This window comes from Macadamia integrifolia, chromosome 4 (genome assembly GCF_013358625.1).
Source record: "Macadamia integrifolia cultivar HAES 741 chromosome 4, SCU_Mint_v3, whole genome shotgun sequence".
NCBI classification, from domain to species: domain Eukaryota; kingdom Viridiplantae; phylum Streptophyta; class Magnoliopsida; order Proteales; family Proteaceae; genus Macadamia; species Macadamia integrifolia.
Window position 1 is genome coordinate 8,562,089 of NC_056560.1, and position 22,802 is coordinate 8,584,890.

At 37.6% G+C, this 22,802-nt stretch overlaps 1 protein-coding gene and 1 pseudogene across 6 annotated transcripts in view; both read right to left on the reverse strand.

Annotated features, from left to right (window-relative positions):
- Positions 1 to 22,802, reverse strand: part of LOC122076805 (serine/threonine-protein kinase ATM) — an 85,815-nt gene that overhangs the window by 10,972 nt on the left and 52,041 nt on the right. For 5 of the 6 annotated variants that reach the window (XR_006139585.1, XM_042642375.1, XM_042642377.1 and 2 more), the window contains 20 exons: positions 21,690 to 21,833; positions 20,800 to 20,904; positions 17,190 to 17,237; positions 16,978 to 17,082; positions 16,736 to 16,822; positions 15,729 to 16,043; positions 15,467 to 15,582; positions 14,803 to 14,869; positions 14,637 to 14,711; positions 13,930 to 14,052; positions 8,312 to 8,476; positions 8,118 to 8,222; positions 6,659 to 6,810; positions 6,332 to 6,533; positions 6,206 to 6,253; positions 6,016 to 6,099; positions 2,002 to 2,085; positions 1,308 to 1,388; positions 432 to 521; positions 285 to 347 (listed from right to left, as the gene is read on the reverse strand). Coding sequence is in view for 5 of the 6 variants with exons in the window: in XM_042642375.1 (XP_042498309.1) it covers positions 285 to 347; positions 432 to 521; positions 1,308 to 1,388; positions 2,002 to 2,085; positions 6,016 to 6,099; positions 6,206 to 6,253; positions 6,332 to 6,533; positions 6,659 to 6,810; positions 8,118 to 8,222; positions 8,312 to 8,476; positions 13,930 to 14,052; positions 14,637 to 14,711; positions 14,803 to 14,869; positions 15,467 to 15,582; positions 15,729 to 16,043; positions 16,736 to 16,822; positions 16,978 to 17,082; positions 17,190 to 17,237; positions 20,800 to 20,904; positions 21,690 to 21,833 (2,259 nt within the window). In the remaining variant the exon portion in view is untranslated. The remainder of the gene's footprint in view (positions 1 to 284; positions 348 to 431; positions 522 to 1,307; positions 1,389 to 2,001; positions 2,086 to 6,015; positions 6,100 to 6,205; positions 6,254 to 6,331; positions 6,534 to 6,658; positions 6,811 to 8,117; positions 8,223 to 8,311; positions 8,477 to 13,929; positions 14,053 to 14,636; positions 14,712 to 14,802; positions 14,870 to 15,466; positions 15,583 to 15,728; positions 16,044 to 16,735; positions 16,823 to 16,977; positions 17,083 to 17,189; positions 17,238 to 20,799; positions 20,905 to 21,689; positions 21,834 to 22,802) is intronic. The other variant, XM_042642376.1, reaches the window with a different exon arrangement.
- LOC122076809 lies at positions 18,740 to 20,785 on the reverse strand (annotated as a pseudogene).

A 22,802-nucleotide genomic window follows, 5' to 3' on the forward strand; every position in this document is an offset into this window, starting at 1 on the left:
TGTAAATACAATGCAGAGAAAACAGTAATTAGCATATAAAGCAGGTAAGAAAACCAAGATGTACAAATAGGTTGATGTGTTACATTGCAGATAAGAGAGCATATCATCTCTGAATAGCAGAGTAAAAGAATATTCTAGCTATCCCATTGTTAAATGCATGTTTTATTAGAGTTCTTCTGAACATCTATCTTGGTGAGATTAAAGAAGAGAACAAAATTTTAGGTTGTACATATTGACCATCTATCTCTTACCATGGAACAAGTTAAAATGTTTAATTTAAATACCTGAAAGAGTGTATGATATGGATGGTCAATGGCCATCTTCTTCACAAGAGAGACCAAAGCATACTGCAGAATACTATCTTGGTTAAAACAATGGCTTTGTTTCTTTTTCTATTAAAGAAAAAAAGAGGCATGCCTTTAGATTTATACCTGGAAAGTATGTGGTCCCTGCCCATCTTTTGATCCACCCATTCTTGAAGCAATTTGATACACCAGTGGTACAAACTTGTATGACTGAACCTGCAAACATTTTTTGGCAAGGAAGATATAGATTACAACTCCATCCCCTTCAGATAGAGTGGTTATAGGTAGATATGACATTTGCAGAGATCTCCATATGTGATGGAAAGCTCGCCTTTTGTGCCGCCCAACCACATTTGGATGGGACTCAATCATTGAAGATGGATTTCCAACTCCAAATTCTTTAATAAGGTTTGGAAGCATCTACTTCGACGTTAGTTCTAAGCTTATCATGCTCCCCGCCCCTCACTGCAGTGTCCTGGGGTCTCCCCCCCTCCATTTTGCTGCCTCCTGACCCCCCTTGAAGGGGCCTCGCTGCCTTATTTGTAGCATTTGTGGCTTTATTTTTGTTTGCCCTAGTGGCCCTGTATATTCCTCCCCTCCCCTCCTTTTTTCGCCTTCTGGTTATGAATTATTTATTCACCTAAAACTCATTCAAAACTCAGTATCAGATTGGCCAACCTGTATTCCTGTGGGTGAGAACAACCCAATATGGTATATGTACTGGATCAGCCGATCCACGATGTATATTAGGTTCTCTTATAAGACCTGTCCTGCTCTACAATCCTTAAAATCCTTGTCAAAACTACATCAACCCCCACCCCCAAAAAGAGTATTTTTTAAAATTTATTTCCATATTAATCCAGATTACTAGTTAAAAAAAAGAAAAGAAAAAAAAGCATGGTTAATTTTTAAGAGTCTAATCCAACAACTAATATTGTTCAGTAGAAAAAGGTTTCTAGGTTCTGGAATATCAAGAAACATTAAAACAGCAGTCTCCTGTACCTCCTTTACTGTGCTAAGCATGCCATTTACAACATTGGGTCTTGAAGAGAGATCGAACCACAAGGAAACAAGTCGAAACACCTGAATGCACATAGATCACTTTGTCATGGACAACTTATGCACTTTATAGTAATATGATCCAAGTAGATGCTTAAATTATAGTGGACTAGCTATGTCATATATACTGTCTACAGAATTTCACTCACCTTCCAAGGAAAATATCATTAGACATATTCCAAGGTTTTCAGAAACTTTTAGCTACTGCATTCTACAGTCAAATTTTAAAGGAAAATTCTCAGGACTAGAGACTGGGATGACTATGGGGTTCTGAGGTTCTTGTAACTTGCTACATGTTTCTATTGAGAGGATCAGGACCCAATGTCGGTAGGTCACATATAAAAGATTAACTAAAATAACTATAAGTGAATGATTCTAATTTCCAAACTGTTTGCTTTGGTCGGTAATTTGAAGGGTTCATAACAATCTGAAAATCTAAGCTAAGTAGTATTTAGATCAGATGGTTAAATATATTGCCATGTTGATTTCTGCGCAAAATCTTTAAGGTTGGACCTGTTCATGTACGGTTCCTGATCCTCAAAACATGTCACACAGGGAAAGCTATTGAGGCCCTGGACCTCTAGCCGCATATCTGAGATATTTCCATGAATGGCTGATGTGGCTAATAAGTACATACCACTCTAACATCATACTTGTCCCCTATCACCAAACAGCGCTTATAACCTTCCAATGCTAAACTGAGGAAATTGTCCCTGTCATCCTGTGAAGTTGAATGAAGGCAATTAATCAATCAGGCTATGCTGTATTGTTCAGAAAAACAGATGAGTCAAAGAAAAAAAAAAAAAAATCGAAATTGAACTGCAATTAGCATATAATGAACTAAAATGGCATATGCTAAATAGAATTTCCTACAATTAGCAGGCGTCATTCATGCATACAAAGGTGTGCTGTGTGTGGTGGTAGGGTTTTTTTTTTTGGGTGGGTGTGGGGGTGGGGGGAGTGAGGTGCTGGTCTATGCTTATCAGTCAATAGTAATCAGCATTTATGCAAGAATATCTCCAGCCATATAGAAATGAATTAACCATGGATAATTGGTGAGATACTCAATGCCTAGATATAATGGATTTCCTTCCATAGCAATTTTGATGAGTGTCCAACATGGTCCCTGTTTATGTTGTGAAATCATCCAAGTTACAACTTGGAAACTGATCCCTTTTGAATATTTTTTCTTGTAACATTGCCTAAAAAGACCACGATTAAGAAAGCGGGACCCTGAGGCCGTTTAAGCTCAGTGAAGGAGTCCTCTAGGCATGTGTATTCATCTCTTGAGTGATTGGGTCCAATGGCATTACTGCAGGGAAATTGTTGAACTTACCTGCTAAACAGTCTGTTACCCGCAAATTATAGGTTGACAGAAACCAACATGAACTGAATCCAGGTCTGGTAAGGATAGAAATTTTCGTAATACCAGCCGACTTCACTGCTATGGAACCCAAGTCCCCCAATCAATCCATGTTGTCCTGTTTTCTTTCTTCTAATTCTTCCCTGTTTTGGGGGTTTCTTGTTATTCTCTTTCCCATTTGGTAATTAATAATTTATTCACCCAAAAAAAGAAAAATTCCCACTGGGGCAATGTATGGATACAAGGCAGTCAGATACGACCCTTGGTGCACCACCTCTAAAGCATAGATAATGTATGGATACAAGGCAATTATCACTATCTAATCATCCAAATCAGGGATCCAATAGCATACAAAGATCTAGAACAGCAGGTCTGTCAATAACACTCCAAAAGACAAATATCAGAAACTTGGTTAAAGGATGATCAGATCTGGTTGCAACTCTGATCACAAGGCCTATTAGGTGTGACCGTGTGAGGAATGGGTTGCCAAAATTAGAAGAGAATCCAATGGTTAGATTGGGAGAAATCAAGAGGTTAGAAGATAGAAAGTGACTAACATAGAAAATTAGGATTATGAACAACAGAAAACAGTAATCAAATGAAGAAATAGAAAGTAGGGGAATGAAAATAGCAACTAAGGAACAAAATAAGGTGAGAGTATTGGGAAGAAACTAAACTAAAAGAAACTAAGAAGAAGATAGGAGAAAGGATAAGTTAGGCCTCTCACTTAACAGTGAAGAAGGAATCCCACCAACTCTAATCTTGGCATCAGGCATCCCACCAAGGTTTCCCTACTATCCCACACGGTAGAGCAGTTCTAAATCCCACAGAACCATACTCTCTCTCACAAAACTCACAGAAGCTCATGGCTAATTTTTTTTCTCAAATCTTTGGGGTGGGTATAATCCCCTCCTTTTTATTTATAACTTCAATGAAATAAGCAAAATAGGAAAAACCTATGTATGATACGGAGCATAGTTGTCACGGTGTCAAATCGATCCAAGGCGGTGGAGGGGTGGCCAATCGATGCCCGTTATGGCGTTGCCATGGCGGTCAAATCGCCCATGTCATTTTTTATTTTTCCTATTTTTTAAAGTTATTTAGTATGCTATTTTTGTATTTCCCCTATTTTCTAAAGTTATTTAGCATGCTATAAGCCTACAATATATACCCTATAACATATAAAACCAAAATTAAGTAACATCAAATCATCAAAAATCAACATAGCCCTGTCAAAATAACTCTGCATTTTACAAAAAATCGACCGCCTAGTGAATCAGGCGTACCTGGCGTCCATGGCAGTGCCATAGCGACGCCTATCAACCAATGGCGACCGCCATTTGTGAGTCACATAAATCGTAGCACTGCCATGAACTTCATTTTCAGCCAGGACGCCAAATCGCCGCCTTGGCGACGCCATGACAACATGGATACGGAGAATCTCTTACAACTTAAGTTTTCCTCAAACAGAAACTCTTCTAGAACTTAACAAAATAGAAACTATGGCCGGATTGTAGCATATCTATCCAACCCTTCTAGAAACACTACTAAAATAAAGAATACAACTAACTAAAATAGAAAACAACACTAATCCCGTATAGGTCTTAAATCTCCCTAATATTTGGGCTTTATAAAATTGGTCCATTACAATAGAAAACCCAAAAATAGTCAGCACATGACCCATGTAACCCACTAGGCACTCAAAATTAAGCCTATTGCTCCATTCTTCGCCAGTTTGACCCAAACTATGGCCTGGTTTGTTGCTAGCCTTCTTGTTATTCTGAACTGCATTAGGCAGCCAACACCTACTAGGGTGGGTTTGACTGCATGAACAACTAATGCACTGGTTTCAAATGACTTCAGTTGCTTTCCACTGGAATTGGCAAGTCCACTTCTTTGAGGCATTTACCTGACACCTTAAAATTACAGAACTTTGATTGACTACGATCAAAATATTTACTTCATACTTCTTTGAAGGTGTGGAAATACTTTAGCTTCTTGAACTGAAGTTCATGTTATCAAAGACCCAATATGGTCTCACTTCTATTTTACAAGCCCATGCCTCCCCCCACCCCCAATGTAAAGTCTGTTTGTTGTAATTTCTCTGTTTTTCTCTTATTTGGTAATGAATTTATTGTTCAGCCAAAAAAAAAAAAGAAGATCCAATACAGAAAACACTACTATGAAATCCTTTGCAGTGAAAAGCAGTAAATAAAATATGCATTGCATTGAAGATAGAGTTGGATACATTGACAAGTTCACTTGCTATGAAGATGACCAAATATCTATATCAAATTGACGGTATGATACAGATAAAATGGGAAATGAACGGTATCTTGTAGATAAAAAAGGATCCATTTAAAATAGTATCTGAAGCAACCTAATCAATTGACGGTATGATTGTTGATATACGAAAGTAACAAAACAAAACAGGGTGTACCAACCTTACCAGATAACCAAAAAATAACAGGTAACATCAGTGTAAAAAATAGGATTTACTTTTAAACTTTCCTTTTTATGGGTTTTACTGGAAGCAAGCCATGAGGAAAAACCATTGTCCAATAACTCATTCCAATTTTTACATATCAAAATATTCCTGGCTTTTTATATACCTGTCAAGACTCTCCCTGCAAATATACATGTTAAAAAAAGGCTTCTGGAATTTCACTATCCTAACCCAAGGAGACCAGTGTTACAACTAGCAGCCTGCGGAAAAAGGCTAGCGCACTAGTAGCATAGCCGCCTATAAAAACGATCTAGAGTATGGAGCTTCAAGATGTGATAGGCTAGCGCACTACTATGGCTTCTTCTGAAAGCAAAGCTCACTGTTCCACATTAAAAAGGTCAACCTTGAGGCTTCAACTTCCTAAACCCATGACTCTTTGTAAGACTTGACAACTTAAGAGACATTATTGTCTATATGTTAAAATAAGCTCACCTACCAAGATTACCAATAACTAACACGAGCACTGTTTAGAATAGAAAAATCGAAACCTCGTAAAACAATTATATACTTCGATGAAGATAATTACAAGCAAAGTAACTTGAGTAAGAAACTAATGCATTAAAAACTGGAAAATTACTAGTAACACCCTTCAATCTCCAGTAACATTCTTTTCCACTTTATACCTTATCAAGTAACCACAGATGCTTGGTTTATACTAAAGTAGTTTTGTTTTCCTCTTTCTTTTCAATTATTTCTTGACAGGGCTTACTCAAGAGATTATTTCCATAAGCAGGCACAAATGAAAGAAAACTTGATTGCTGAAAACTAATTTGAAAATAAACCTGCAATCGTTCAGCCTCCTCTTTGTCTATGGTAAGCTGCTTCTGCAGTTCTTGTATCTTTGCTGAATAGTCGATCTTCTCACCCTAATAACCGCATTAAAAAAGATACTGTCACTGAAGAAGAAGTTCTTCCATATGATCTAACGCTTGGTTATGGGCCAAGAAAATGGGCTCAATAGGTGGTACTTGCCTTTGTTGAACTTTTCAGCCGCTTAATGAGAGCTTCTAACTCATTTTTCTGCACCATTTTGTCATTAGAATGTACCATGTAAACCTAATGTTAAGATACTGTAAGTAGATCTTTACAAACACATACGTTATGTCTCCTCAATCGCATAGCTGCTTGCCATTCATTTGAATTAAGCCTTTCTTCATAACTCCTAAATAAAGCATCAGTGTAGTGTGCAAGATGGAAATGTGTTTGGCACTGCCTTGCTATGCACCTTCTGTCACTTTTATCATTGCACTCTACGAGCTCCACAGCACGTTTCAGGTACTGATCCAAAATAGTTCTTGAGCTGCAAGGTCATCATAGTGTAGGGATGAGTAAATATAGCTTCCAGAAAACTGCAGCTACACAGTGTCGCATTGACAACTATGTTGGTGATCTCAAATCAAGAAAGAAGAATAATTTACAACTCACTTGCTAGATCGAGTTTCTGCCAACCACTTGCCAACCAAGCGATGTATATTTGAAGCTTCCCCATTCAAATGATAATGCTTTAAAATATATCGTGCAAGATTGATAGCCATCTCATGTCGACCTTGGGCCCGTAAAAGCTTGGCTTCTTCAAGCTATAATCAAACAGAGTAATGAATAATCAATAAAAGGAAGACCAGGGTTCCTTCGTTGAAGGCATAGGCAGTAACATCTCAGAGTTGCAGAGAGGCATACTGCAACATTCTAACTAAGATAATTAACACCAAATAGACGAAGGCATAGGCAGTAACATCTCAGAGTTGCAGAGAGGCATACTGCAACATTCTAACTAAGATAATTAATACAAAAGAGGGAAGAAGTTTTGTGCACGGTTGTGCATGTACAAAACCATTGGATGGGGCTGAGGGGGATGGCATCGTAGTAGACCCTCATCCCCCATCCAATGGTTGTGTGCATGGCCATGCATTCACAAAACCTTATGCCAACAAAATATGTAAAAATGAACTTCTCAATAAATTCGTCATAAATAAATAAAGAGTCCATTGACTAAAGAAAGGGTTCAACAATATGAAACTGGGAGAGCACAGTGACTACAGTTATGGGGTCTACAAAGGAGTGGTGCGGGAGGGCGATTAAGAAACAACTGAGATGTTATATTTGTCTACTGGGACTTCAACACCAGTATAGTTTCGTTTTTCCTTACACATAGCCCGTATTTATCGGCCTTTTAGCCCCAATTTATTGGCCTTTTCAGTGTATTTGGCGGCTTTCATGTGAGGAGCCTTGTATTCTCGCTTTTCCTAACAAAATTTCATCTCTTCATTAAAGTGAAAAATTTTCCCACATCCCCATGAAAGAAACAATCTCCTTAATGAGCACATCTAGTTTTTCCGTGCGGAATGGTGATGCAACATTGGATATCTAGGGAATGGTAAAAAGGCCATGTGTCAAATTTCAGCCACAAATTCAACCATTTACCCTCCCATCTGACTCATGCCATGCCCTCCCGCATATGTACACATGCAACTCCACTATAACCCCCTTCACCCTCTCAGTAGTCTCAGATTTTTTGATTCCTTTATTCTTTCCACTTGGCAAACTTCACATGTGAGCAGGGGACCATGGTGTCTACCTGTCCCAAACTTCAGCCTCACATGAACTGCCATCTGGCAGAATTGGTGGCTATTAAGGAGATTTTTCCCTTACTTCATGGTGGGAAAACCATGCCGTTCATTAGAGAGAGAGAGAGACAGAGTTGCATTTTCCAGACAAGTGAAAGTATCATAATATGATACAGGAGCCAATTTTCTAGAAAACAAGGCATGATATGCAACTGTGTCACCATAAAATATTTTCTGCCATGAATTTTTATACAGTAGTAATGCAATAGAACTTCAGTGTTACAACTATGAATTAGAATTGACAGAAGGAAATTTAATACCCTCCCCAGGCAACATAAATATGAGTTTGCATGTTGTCTTTCTGTCCCAGAACTGAGGAATTTGAATTCATGCAAAGCTGCAGCAGCTAGAGAATATCTAGATCCCTGCATTGCATGAAATAAAAAAATTAGATAATATAAAGATTTAATGTTCTGAATTTCGAAGTGTCCATTTCCGAGATCAGGATGACAACCTTTCGAAGAATGGAAGCAGATTGCAAAAGGTGTTGTACCGTGCATTCGTTGCAACCTAAAACTTGAAGTAGAACTCGCCGGAATGCTATGAACGGTTCCAACAAGTTCGTATGTAGTTGTGTTTGTTTCAAAATGCAACTCCAATTTGTGTTTAGCCACTCTAACTAATTAAAAGAACCAAAAGAATCAGGAAGCAAAAGACATAATCGGATAAATACACAATAAAAGATTAAATCTATAGCTTTACATGGTTGAAGGATCAAGTAAATAAAAAAAATATGCACATCCAAAATAATGTGATTGCCAGTGAATTCTGGAAACACATTCCAGGATTCGGTGAATAGCTGCAGAAAATTGAGGGAAAAGAAGTAACTTTTGCTGTAAAAGAGACAGAAAAGAATGCAGAGCCAGATCGGGAAGGAGAAGACAGATGAACCCACGGTAAAAGGAAATATAAATCTTCATTGGCATGAATTATCTATTTACCAACTTCCATATCTAGAACATAGTCAAATATCTAATGCTTTTATTCCCACAAAGTCAATATCCCAATATTTTCATTCCCACATTCCATATGTAAACAATTTCCATATTGGGCTAAGCAGTAAAAAACTAAAAATTGATTTCAAGCCCTAAAACTGTAATAGGGAACCCATCCAACACCAAACGAACTCACAAAACAACTCCAAAACAGAAATAAATAATCAATTTTGATGTAGATCAAAGCTTGAAGCAGAGGAGAAAAACAAGAGTCAAAAAACACTGTTCATGTAACACTGTTCACGTGAACAGTTGGTGTCAATATTTTCTATTTTTAGTTTCCTATTTAGTTTAGTTTAGTTAGTTTCTAATTCGCTTGGTGAGGAAGTTGGTCAAGTTAGTTTCCTATTTTCTTAGTCAAAGAAGTTTCTATTCGGTAAACTTAGGTAAGTTTCCTTTTTTATCATTAGTTATTAGTTTCTAATTTACTCTTACTTGGTTAACAAGTTAGAAGTTAGAAGGTTTTATTTCCAGCTCTAGTTTCTTTTTTTGTTTATTTCTTTGTGTCCAAGTTTTGTAAGGTTATTTAAAGCCCATGAATATAATGTTAATGAAGATTGAAGTTCATAAAAATTCAGTGTTTACTCATGGCTGAGATAGTTAGTACCTTGAGGGGTGAGATGCCCATTCCCTGATTCTCCTTCCACCCTTCTCAATCCTCCATCAATTTTCTTTATTTTCCTCTATTTTCTTGCTGTGAGAGAGTGTTTGAGTGATCATTACAGCTTATTGAAGTTCAAAAGTTCCATCAAAAGACCAATTTAAAGGCCACTCAAGGTCTGTAGCTTCTGCTACTGCAGAACTCCATAAAGCTTCTTTTTTCACTCTTCGAGCATAACTTCCCAACCAGTCATTAGTTGAAGCTCATCTTCTGAAAGACAGTTTGGGCATCATACGAGAGGCCTTTTCTCCAAATTTCAGCTCCATCAGAGTAGTGGTTTGTGAGATCTAATATCACTCCTTATTCAGCCAGATTTTTACAGAACCTACCTGGAATTAGGTCCTATGTGATCTAGTCTTACATTAAATTGTCTCCAAGCAATTGACTCACAATATGCTTTTACGGAATGCCCTTCACACCATACTTCCATATTATGCAGTCCACCACTGATACACACAGATACACATCATACACTATAAAAAGTGTAGCAAACATGTCAATCACTAATCTTCCAATGCAGCATAGCTCTTTGAAACTAAAAGTTATAGTGGACATATCCATTACAAACTTTGATATCCAGCTGAACAGATACATTCTTCACTGTCAACCATAGTTGTCATGGCACCAAGGTGAACCAAGGCTTTGGAGGCTGCCTAAGCGCTTAGCAGATAAGTGCATGCCTTAAGGCGTACAAGGCGAGCAAGTGTTATTTTTTATTTTCACTCTTTCCTAACATTATATAGTATGCTATGTATACCTCGTATCGTCAAAAATCAACATTAAGTCACATCAAGTCATCATAAATCAATAATAAGCCACATTAAGTCATAAAAATCAACATTTAGAGAAATGTTCTTGTTCTATAATTATTTTTTCACAGACATTTTGCATTAGGTATAGCACAAAACCAGCTTTCCAACAAGTTTAGGATTACTTAAATCTGAGTTTTAATGACAAAGTTATGTTCTGGTCAACTTATTTTAAAGTGCGCGAATGCTATTAAAATCGCCTAAATGAAAATATTTTTATGGATATCAACACAAAAGATTATTTTATCTGAGTTTTGGTTTTTAACAATGTTTTACCATGATAAGATTTATGGAATTTTCAGAATTGAGAAAAACCACAACAATTGAAAGTTGAAAATCCCCCGTACAACCAAAAATTAGTTTTTTGTTCTTGGACCCGGGGGGGAGGGGGTTGACTTTTTATCCTTTTCAAATGTGATTTTTAAACTATTTTTATTGGATTCAAATAGGGGGATATTTGCTTATTTATGAATAATATCGTAAGTAAATGAAATAACAAATATAAAAACATTTACTTCCAAGAAGTAGGGGACAAATAATTAGCTCAAACATCTTTCCAAAACCTCCCCTCAAAGCACCCAAAGTCATATCACCTTGGATAGGACAAGAGACAGGAAGGATTGATACTCTCCATAATGCTCTTCCACTCAACCACAACATGAGAGACTTCAACACAAGTCCCACCCCTTTCATCAACTCCATTATTAAACCCCTTACATTTGGCACTTTGGTTATTCCTGCAGCGAAATATATATTTTTCACAGTGGCCAGATATTCAGTTTTCTACAAGAGATACTTCTGTGCAGTGTTTGATCCCTTATGCAATCATCTTGCATCCTGAGAAATGGAAGAACCAGAAAAGTTTTTGAAGATAGGACTTAGCAGCGGAAGATTCTCTCCTTTTTATTTAGATTTTGGTCACTTGTTGGTAATGAAGTTGTTTGAAGGAGCTATACCATTGTGGTTACAGATACATAAATGTACTTCTAGTAATTTTCTACAGAGGCTGTTATACATGAAATTTTGTTCGTTTAATAATAATGACGACAATGATAAAAAAAAATAACAATAATAGTAGTAGTAATAAAGATGATGGTGATGATGATGATAATAATAATTTACATTTTCTTTCCTCAATTTCTCTCGTTCAACATGGGTTCCATACAGGAGACCATCTTAGCTGAGTAGTTGCAATCACATATCTTAATGGTCCAAGAATCAAGGAACAGATCAATACCTATCCTTGACAGTTTCCAATATATTTCCCATCTTGCATTGCACTAGAATCCTAAGAGGTATCCCTCACACAGAGAGATTAAACAGAATTTGAACCCCCCGTTTGTTTCTTCTTCGTGTAAAATGTTCATGGACCTTGTAAACCATGAAAGGCCACTTTTCTATTTCACAAATTATTTTTTTATGTACTAGCTGTTCAGCATAAGAAGCTCTCTATTTCTCGTAAATAAAATATTTTTATGCACTAGCTGCTTACTTCCTGACGGCTGCACCCCACTTTTATTTCTCTGTTATAGATAAGAATTTTTATTGAAGGCAGAGAGGGAAAAAACAACATAGAAAGATACTAAAGAACCAAAATCAAGCGCACAACGTTTACGCCCCCCTATACAAAAAAAATACCTACCCTCCACACCCCCCCCAAAAAAAAAAAAGACCAGATTATAAGATACCATTTACCTTGCCTTTTTGGTCACAACAATCATTGGTGAATTTTCGGTTTAAAAAATTCTTGAATTCTATACCCTCCAAATACAGCAACACATCACAAACTCAACTCTTCTCTTAATGTTAATCTTCTAATTTCTTTTCTCATAGGATTCATTGGACGTGCGCGCGCCGGGGGGGGTGTTGTTGGGAAAAATAGTTATTAACCCAATCTCTAATGTTTAATCAGGCAGATCAGTTTTTTGTAGTAATATTCTGTTGAACCAGTTTATGGATGGTTAGAAAAAAATTGAAGGGATTGGATTGGCGGTGATTTGGTCCAATTGGAAAGCTTGAAGTTGGTGCTTGGTTTGCTCCGCTCTCTTCATGCTCATGATAACAAAGTGTTAACAAGATGAGTTCCCCTGCACATTCAGTTGTCTCAGGTCACTCCCTTCCTCTACTGCCCCTCCTTTCTCATCCCCAAATGCTGACACATAAGACAAACCACTGAGCCTCTCTCTCTCTCTCTTTGCCTTGCAAAACTAAGATTCGTCATCATAGAACTTATAAAGAGATCATTTAATGTCTCTGTTCATGCATCAGAGAACTTGAGAAAATAAATTACAGTAACCAATGTTTGACAGAAGGAAATTCTGTCGAGCATCTTTTTTCCCCAGAGTTTTCCAAACAAGTCTGGTTCCATTTTTCCTTGGTTTGGTTTACATGACTTACTTTTCCCAAGATGTTAAGTAGTTATCTTGGTATTGGCAGAGAGCTCCTTTTTGAGTTTGGGTAGAAACGACATTTCCATATAGAGAGTTTGGGAGAAGCATAACGCTAGATTATTCCATGACCAGTTTTCTAAGGTTGGCAGGATAACTGACAAAATCAAGATAAAGAGTTTCAAGAGAAAGGGTGAGGCAACAAGTGATCAGATGGCAGCCTCCTCCGGGAGGAATAATCAAACTAAACATAGATGAATGCTAGAAAACCCTGGCCCTACAGGAATTTGCGGCATCATAAGAGGGTCAGTCAGCAGGTTGGTTGTGGCTTTTCAGGGAAGGAAGGTGATTCCATCAGAGCAGAGTTGTTAAAAATGGGGATCAAAAAGTAATATGACTCCAACAAGCCGTTATTGAGGGTGATCCAATCAATGTCATTTGATAGATGCAGCCTTGGGAAGGAGAGCTTCAAAGCCCCTAGACAGTAATACGTAAGAGGAAGGTGACTAAGCAACTATGCTACTATTCGCGCCCCAACCAAAACCGACTACTGGAAATCACTTACAACTAGGGGGGCAGGCATTATGATCAGCAACTCACTCTCTGGAGAATTGCATTGCCGCTGGATATAGCATGGGGAATCTGGTTAGCAATAAACCAACATTTAGGAACAAAAGATAGACCCAGAGCAGCTAGAGCTCTTCTTCTTGAAAAGTATAGAATTATTCAGTCTTATTAGGTATATCATGTAGCTACTTTCAAATTCGTGTATTGCCTTTCAATGGAACACAAGAAGTAGTAACGAGGTAGCAGATGATTTGGCTAAACAAGGTGTGATGAGGTTGAGACTGTTTTAGGAGTGAGTTCCACCATGAAGAATTAGGCGCTAAGGTGTATGGGGTTGATGCCTACTGAGCATTAGGTCCCTTCTTATATTCCTACCTGTTGCTGTTTTTGTTTTACTAAACCGTACACTATTTTTTCCTCATCAATAAATAATTACTTATCCCCGAGGAAAAAAAATGCAGAAACCATTCAAGGCCATCAAAAGTACATTCAACTCAAGTACTCAGCAACAGTAACAGGCCCAAAAAAAACCAAATGATCTTGCGATAACAGTAACGGTAACAGTAACAGTAATAGGCCCAAGAAAACCCAAATGATCTTGTGATAAAATATTCACATCATTAACGGAAATTGGAAATGTTTAAAAGCAACACCTCAGCAAGGGTAGGGGTGATGGATTCAGAGAAAATCTTTTGCTTCTCCTGATGGTATTTTATTGTTCCAGATGGAGAAGATTTCCAACGTAAATTCCAAGACATGCCAAGATGGTCCAAAATCTGCAAAAAGATCAATGCCATAACATAATTTTCAACAACATTTACCGAGAAAAAATGGAGACATTATTTTAATGCAAATAGTAAGCCTTTTTCGGCTGCTGATACAGGATTTTCAATACATTATTAATTCATCAATTGATACCCTTCAAATGGGACTGATCATAAAAAGAGTCTAAACCATTTGACTGAAGTCTAACAATCTGACTAATATCTTTGCAAGAAATAAATGCTGACAACCTCTCTACATCAACCCACTATTAAATGAAAACTATGTTGATCAACTCTGGCAGCTGAAATGTTAGCAACAACTTGGAGACCAGATATCAAAACTTTGTTTAACGGAAAAAAGCATTAAAAAATTATATATATATATATATATATACACACACACACAGAAGAAAAATAAGTTGGTTAATGTTTTTAATGCTTTTAATGGTTAAAAAGAAAAAAAATGGTGAATCTTACATAAATAAGTTGGTTAATGTTTTTTTCTACTGGCCAAAAAATTTGCCTATTCCAGATTCCCGGTAAGTTCATGGTGCTGTTTATACATAATGTATTAAATGCTTCTAAAATTTATGTACCTGAAGTTTAACAATAGATGAATAGATGTATTGAGTACTCTCCTTGCTTGCATGATATATCGACAGAACAAGCTCCTACATGAAAGGACGCATGGATGAAAAATTACTCTCCCATTGTCAAGGAAGATTTTGAACAAAAATAACACATGAAAGCAACTATCATCACCTGCTTTGAATCTCCAAGCCTCATATGAAATTCATTGAAATCTCCTTCTTGCAATGCTCTCAAGCAACTAATATTTCAACAAGGGAAGCAAAAGGGAAAATAGAGTGTAAGTTAAAAGTTAACGTAAGCCATTAGCTTGGGGTATATACAACGGGGCAACCATGGAGATCTTTTATAGAAAGGAAACCACTAGAAAGATCTCATGGGTGAAAGTTAAGTCTCTCCCAAACCCCCTAGTAAGCATTCTTTTTTGGCCATAACATATTAATAAGGGTCTTCCAAACTCTCTGCCCCACTACCAACCCCCCCAAAAAAGAAGAAAATCCCTCGAGGATACAAATTTGAAACATAAAAAGTGGTATGAAAATAAATTTAAAGCACTTGTGAAAAATTCAAACTGGAGCCTACACTATTGTACCAACTACCAAGCATTAAATTGTTTATTAGTTTCAGATACATCTGCCAACACTATTGTACATAAATTGTTACCAGTTTATGACACATCTTGATAAATCACAAATCAAAGTTCAAACACTGAGGAAAGAAAATAAGATAAGTATCCTCTATCTTCACCATCCAGAAATAAATGCAGTAGTGGAAGATTCACAACTAGAATAAACATAGTTTTAGTGAAAGCATATTAAAATTGAAGTTAGAATATTACCTGTGTAAATTTTCGTTAAAATGATTATTTTTAATGCACTGGCTCGAAGGTGACAGACTAGCTTCAGTGTTAAGTAAGGAGAAGTCCCAGTTTCCAGCACGCCAAGCGGCTTCATACTACAGTTGAGGAACAAAGGGAACAAAGAATCACAACAAAAATAGTATATAGGCAGCATCAGAGGTGGGTGGCATCACTACATCCCTAATAATTTTTACTTATGCAGTCAAAACAATATATTTATTGTCAAGAACATGAGGAAAACCTGTAATTCGGAAAATTCAGGATCATGATGAGACATGCCCTTCTGAGAAGTCAAACCTTGACAATACAAATCTAGTATGTGTGTGCATCCAATTTGCTGCAAAGACCTCATCAACCCTATGAAAGGTTTCCTCCGCCTATCCTCATCATCAGATTTGGGGAAGGAAAGTTGACAAGATGTGGAAGGTTCTGTTGAAAAATTGTTTGAAACACCATCCGTTTCCACTCCTTGGGCAGATCTTACTTGTAAGTCGTAATACTCAAGAGCCTTGCTCCAGTTACCCTCATGTTCATGGGTAATGATTTGAGATGTTAGCTGTTAAAATATTACAAGTAAGATCAGCATAACTATAAGAAATAGCATCCATCCAGGTAGCAAAGAAAATCGCAAGTTCTGCTAGATGATTAATTCACGTCCAACTACCACTGTTGTCGTCTTTACTTTCTTTTCCCTCTTTTTTATATTTCTGTTGGTATGGATTTCTCACTTCTTCAAGAAATTGCATAAATCTGGATCTTGGATTCACTTTGGGGCACACCCACACACACATATAGGGGTGTCAATTTCAGGACCAGCCCAGCAGGACCAACTGAGTCCAACCATTTAAAGCCCGAACTGGCCCGATTAACAAGCATTTCGGGCTCAAGCCCGGCCCATTTGTAATCAGTTGTTCCCGGTTCAAGGGTGATACCCGACGAGCAGCTATCGATTACTAACGGGCCGGTAATGGTGTGAGGTCCTAAAGGGGCCAAGCCCAAATAGGCCCGATTGAAATGAGCCCAACCCGACCGATTGACACCCCTACGGACACTCACACGCATACATGTGAGCAAGTGCATGCGCACACACACACACATGCATGCATATCATAGTGTGTCACACAATCATAAATGTAGCTCTGCCTTTACCCTTTAGACATTTACCAGCTATATGCCAAACAAAGCTTCATCCATAACCTTCGTCATGAACTATGGGGCAGAAAAGACTATATAACATTATGAATTAACCTTGTGTGACTGGATGATCCCATATAAACTGTCAGGTTCATTGATTTGTGTGACCGCTGAAACTAGCATTTCAATATGAGGTGGTAGCTGGGCAAAGAAAAAACAGATGGTTAAGTCTTTGTGCTGAAAAGTAGAGGAAGAAGAAGATAGATTTTAAACTGTTGAGTCAAACCCATGAGATGACCAGAGAAAAGCATTAAGATTCTTCAATTTTTCCTCCTATACATTGATTCAACACTGACCAGCTCAAGAGGAGAGAAATCAGGGCTCCCCAGTGTGAGGCTGTTGAAATGCTCTTCACACCAATGTTCGATATACATCACAGCAGTGAAGTATGAGCCACAGTGCTGCCAAGATAATATATCAAAGTTGAGGTGACCTCATCAAGGATAAAAACTCAAACTAGGAAAAGCATATCCGAACAAAAGCGATATAAAGAGAGAATAATACTCACAATTGCAGACTTTGCAACAACAAGATAATCGATCGAAAGCCAATACACCTTGCAACATATTAACATGCCATTAAAAATAATAACATAATTGCAAATCCATCTCACTGATTTTAAAAGTGATATTGATAGGAGATTAAGGATCAAGAGGCAAAGAGCTGAAACAGAAAAAAGTTTCAGCCTTAAAATAAACTAAGTTACCTTTGAGACATTTCTAAGGTTGAAAATAAAACCAAGTCGACTTTAGACATTTCTAAGGTCTACTAAATGAGCTTTTTATCTAATAATTGCAAGAAAAATCCCTTCAGTTTAAAATCAACTAACTGATGAGCCATCAAAATTCATATCAATTTTCCAAGGTTTCATAAAGTGAGGAACTTAGAAGTACCAACTGAAAAATTCTTCATTAACGTAACTATTAACAGCGATGCATTCCTCCAAGAATTTACTAGGCAACTGATGCTTCAGAGTGCTGTTTCCTAACATTTAAATCAGCATATTGGAAAGTTGAAAGAAGTTTAAGATGGATAAGAAATGTATAGTGAAATTTTTTATCAGCAGGTACATGGATGAGCAATGACATGAACTTGTTCCATTACAAGTTGCTAATCTCTTGTTGAGCAGACCTCTCCTATCTAATAAGACAGTGTTACAATTTTTTTTTTTTTTCAAAGGAGGGCAGGATTGTGCCCCCAAGGTGAAGTTGTGATCCTGATACCAGTCAGAGTCAATCTACACTCAAAAATTACAAACCAGAGACTTTACCAGCACAGCCAGCTGGCACCTTCCAAAAGGATAGTTATAAAAGGGTACAAAAAGTGACAAGGAGATCAATTCAGTTACTTCCTTCAATCCTTACATAACTGCAGAACACAATTGCAATTCAAAGATGAAGAATAAGAAATAGTCTAGATTGCAAAAGATTACACTGTTAGTCTGGAAGGCCCCAACAAGTTGCATGAGAAACTTCAGGATATATCCAATTTCAACTTCAGTTTCCGTATAAAACATTAACAAAGAAATTGAAACTGGAACCCAATTTGATTGAAGAAACACCAGCAACAGTAGCAGATGCAATACGGGTGGCAATGGGTTGTGTTGTGTCAGTTTCGGGTGTGTTAGGATGTGAATGTAACACATAATCACGGGACACAACTTAAATATTATATGTTAAAATTTCTCTTACACAACCCCAAAATATATCTACAAACCCAAATAACGAGAGAAGACACGTTTAACAAATGGGTCGGTTTCAGTAAAAATAAAACGGCATGATATGGAACAAAATGACACCAAAAAATTGAATATATATATATATATATTATTCTATTTTTATTTATATAAAGTACCAAAAAAAAGGTAGAGAAGACTGCATAAATGGTTACACGAGTCGAATAGGTTGCCATTAATGAACTATACTTTCTGTAAGATTTACTTCTTTATAATCAACAACAGACATTCACAGTTAAGCACAGGCCCATTCCAGCATAGCTATTAATATTCCCACCTTCCCCCCCCCCCCCCCCAACCCCAACTTCAACTTTTCAAATTAATAGACCCTGGAGGCACGCCCAAGCCCCTGAAATGTTTAAGGTTGAGAGGAAAAATACTACCATTTGTTCAATCCTTCTTTAGAATTTAAGGAACAAGAGAAATAAAGCCATGGTTGGTACAATTCAATTTATACTACATAAATTTCAAATACTCCTGAAGGTTCAGCAGGTCTCTCATACAAACATTTAATTTTCCTGGATTTTGACAGCAAGTGATGAAGTTTTTTTTGGGTGAAAAAATAAATGAATTAAAATGCAGAGAAAGAAAAGAAAAAGAAAATTACAAGGCAAAGATGCTACCAAGAGGAACAAGAACCCAAACAAACAAAGAGAAAAAGAACAAAAACATCAACCCAAGGATAGCTGGATAACAAAACTAGATCTCCCCAAAATGATCAATAACAAGTGATGAAGTTGTTGATGAACTTGCTGAGTAAGGAAGGAGTGGTCCATCACAGATAACAGTGGTCCTTTTGTTTTCCTTTCCCCCCTTGTTTTTTATCTTTTCTTTTCCTATATATTGTGGGGCATTTGGCTCTTCAGCTGAGATTTTTCTCGCCTCAATCCTCCTATTGTACTATTAGAATCCTTTTTTATTTAGTAAACCAAGGGCCCGTTTGATAACGTTTCAAGAAACGCGTTTTTGCCGTTTCTGTGTCAAGAAACAATAGAAACGGAACAAAAAACGTTTGACAAACTTGTTCTGTTTCTCCTGTTTTCATAAATAGAAATCAAAATTTATGGTGATTTCTGTTCCTAGAAACGGATATGACGAAACAAGTCATACTTGTTTCGCCGTTTTTGGGAACAACTTTGGTGCCCAAAAATCGTGAAATCCCGCAAACCCTTCGTCGTCAATGGATTGAGGCAAGACACCAACGACCTCTTCTTCTCGGCATCTCCGGCAATGACAACCATGTCCTTGCCAAAGACCTTGTGATTGGTGGACTTCCCACGACGGAGATCAACGTTGTCCATACAGGGGAGGTCATCATGAATCAAGGACATGGTATGAATCATCTCCGGTGCACACGCGGCCGGTATGGCAGTTTTTCATCGCCTCCGACGAGCTCACAGGTAGCGATGCAGAGAATCGGAAGCATGCGCTTGCCGCCGGCGAGGAGGGAGTAGCGCATGGCTTCATGGATCTTGAGCGGGTCTTTGAGGGAAACAGCGTCATCAAGGGCTTGATTCACGGAAGCTCCCTTCTGAAGCATGTAAGCTTTGAAATTGAAGCCCGCCTGAGCTGCCTCCATCTCCGGGATTTCTCCTCCTTTCAGCCTTTCCTCCTCTTCCTCCTTGATGACATGAACTGCAGATTTGGAAGCAGAAGAAGAAATGATAGCTCGTCTCGCCCTTTGAGAGAAAGATATGGGCAACCTCCGCAAAGGGCTAACCATCGAGCAAGTTGGGGATTTGGAGCTGGATTTGAAGGACGAATTAGATACTACTGTCGAAATCGAGGACGCTGTGAAGGTTCTGTTGCAGGGTCTGGGGGAGGATTCCAATAGGGAAGGTCTTAAGAAGACTCCGCTTCACATTGCCAAGGCCCACGACGATGGCATTGTAGTGGCCTCAGGTGCCAGCGGCCATGGTCCCGGCCTCAGTCATGCTGCTTCATTGAAACGAAACAGATTGTTCACAAATCAATTATCAAACACCTTCTTTTCTGTTTCTGTTTCTGTTTCTAGAAACGGCAGAAACATTATCAAACGGGCCCCAAATAAAATATGTTGCTGTCTGTTTGACGTTGTCATTGATGTAGCAAAGAAAATTGGATTTATATCTGACTAGTTTCTGATTGAAATGGATATAGAATGACTGAAAGATCAGGAACTGTTCCAACAAAACATCCGATGCAGCTACTGAGCTCGTCTAAATGCAAAAGTAAACATTTTCTGAAAATATCATAACAGGCATCATTACTTAAACAACAGGAAAATTAATGGCAACAAAGAAAACCCATGATGAGGAAATAATAACAGAAATGAAGATATATATTTAAAGAAAAAAAAAAAAGAAGCTATAAAAATCCACCACCCTTGAACTAGAATCTACACCTTTTCCCATAACAAAGTTGGCATTGCCATTGCCCCTGATGTGGCATCTTTCACTTTCTCAGATGAGGAACGAGATCTTGAGCTGTAACCAGAAGGCCTACCATTCTGCACAACCATTTTATAATGATTTTTAGCAAATCAAAAACCTCCACACAAATCTCAAAAAACTGTAACTTCAAAAACAGTGTAGTGTTATAGATGATAATTCATCTTCAAGGAACATTTCTTTGTTATGTCATGTAACTTTTTTCGTTAACAAGTTGACAATGAAAAGATATGCATTAAAGAAAAAAGTGGAACATAAAACAAGGCATTGACTCCAAAGAACGGAATCAGGCTAAAAGCATAAATGGCCCCATTTCCTTAAAGTAATAAGACATGATGTTAACTGCATGTGAGAAGGGATCGATATGGGAACTTCATGTGTTCATGTGAACCTGTGACCAAAATGCAACTTGCATTAAGACTAGTTTATAATCTTATTTAATGAGCAGAGATGAATCTATAATATGTTTAAGAAAGATTTAACACTATCAAAGCTAGTACAAGCATTCAAAGATCCAAAGTTGATAAGGAAAGTCAATTTTAGCCAACTCAACAAACCACCTCAAGCCCAATCGAAGACTTCAAGCAACAACTGTCAAAAACAAACAGAAATTTCAAGTCCTCAAGCAGCCTGGGGAGAGAACCTTTCCAATAAAGGGGAGTACAAAGTTGGAAGCTTGGTCTAGTTGGAGATATCTTTGACATCGCAACCAACTAGTTAGGTCTGTTTGAGCATGGCAGGTTCCGCCCCAAAAAATGAATAAAGCAGTTGGAAAGCAGGGTTCACAGAGGTACCATGACAACTCATGTGGGGCAAGGGAAGAGATTGCATTGTATCACATCACCTTTGAACTTTCTCGCTTAAGCAGTACTGAAGATGAGCTAGCTCTCTCCATGACATGACATAATCGAAGCTCATTCAGTGCATCCAACATGACTTGAACTGATTTGATCAAGTCATTAGACTCAATCAAAACATTTTCCCTAACCTGTACATAAAGCAGAAATACATTAGAGACCTTTGTGTCTACCAGTACTACTGAATAAATATAACAGCATAGTTTTCCTCCAGTAAACAGTCTTATACATTAAAGATTGAACAGTACAAAAAATATGGAAATGATACTAGTGCAATGCAATTGGTGTAAGACGGAGTTAAACACTCAAGTTGTGATCATCAACAGCATCAAATATAGCCCCAAATTTCTCTTACATTTGGTCCTGAACATTAAGGTATGTCTGTAGCACACCCGCAAGGAATAAGATTTGTTGATGTGACTATAATAAAGCATTTTACAGCCAATACAATAATCAAAGAACACCACATAAATACCTTAAAAAAATATGCACACAATCATACACACATTCTGACACAGGAAAGAGCAGAGGACAAGCAATCCATTGGTCTGGCCTGGTGACATAGGGAGTAATATACAATTCAAATAAAAGTAGAATCCCATCTGATCTGATTATGTAATATCTCATTATTGGTTAAGGAAATTATAGAACTCCAAAATATGATCCTACTACCTGATAAATGTATGCTAAAACAGATGCTCCTGCATCAGACAAATTAGGTCAGGGGACAGTAGCCTTTGAGTTTCACTCCTGATACCTCCTGTGCATCTGATTCTTCCCACAATTAGTACCTAGCTTTCTACCCATAGTGTATCAAACCTCATGTCAAGCCAAATAATCACTGATAAGCCATAGACGCCCATATTTAGATTGTTCATTGAAGCATCGCCACATGATTGAAACATAGTACAGCCTTGATCAACAACAACATCCGTCAAGTGGAGATGTGATCACCCAAGAATTTTTTTCTCTCTTAAAATACTTGTCCAGTTCCATACTCTTTCCTCGACATGTTCTGGATAAATTAACTCCTAAGACTCAAACATACACCAAACCTTCACTGCCTGCTTGGGGAAATAAACTCAAATAGAATATCGGTG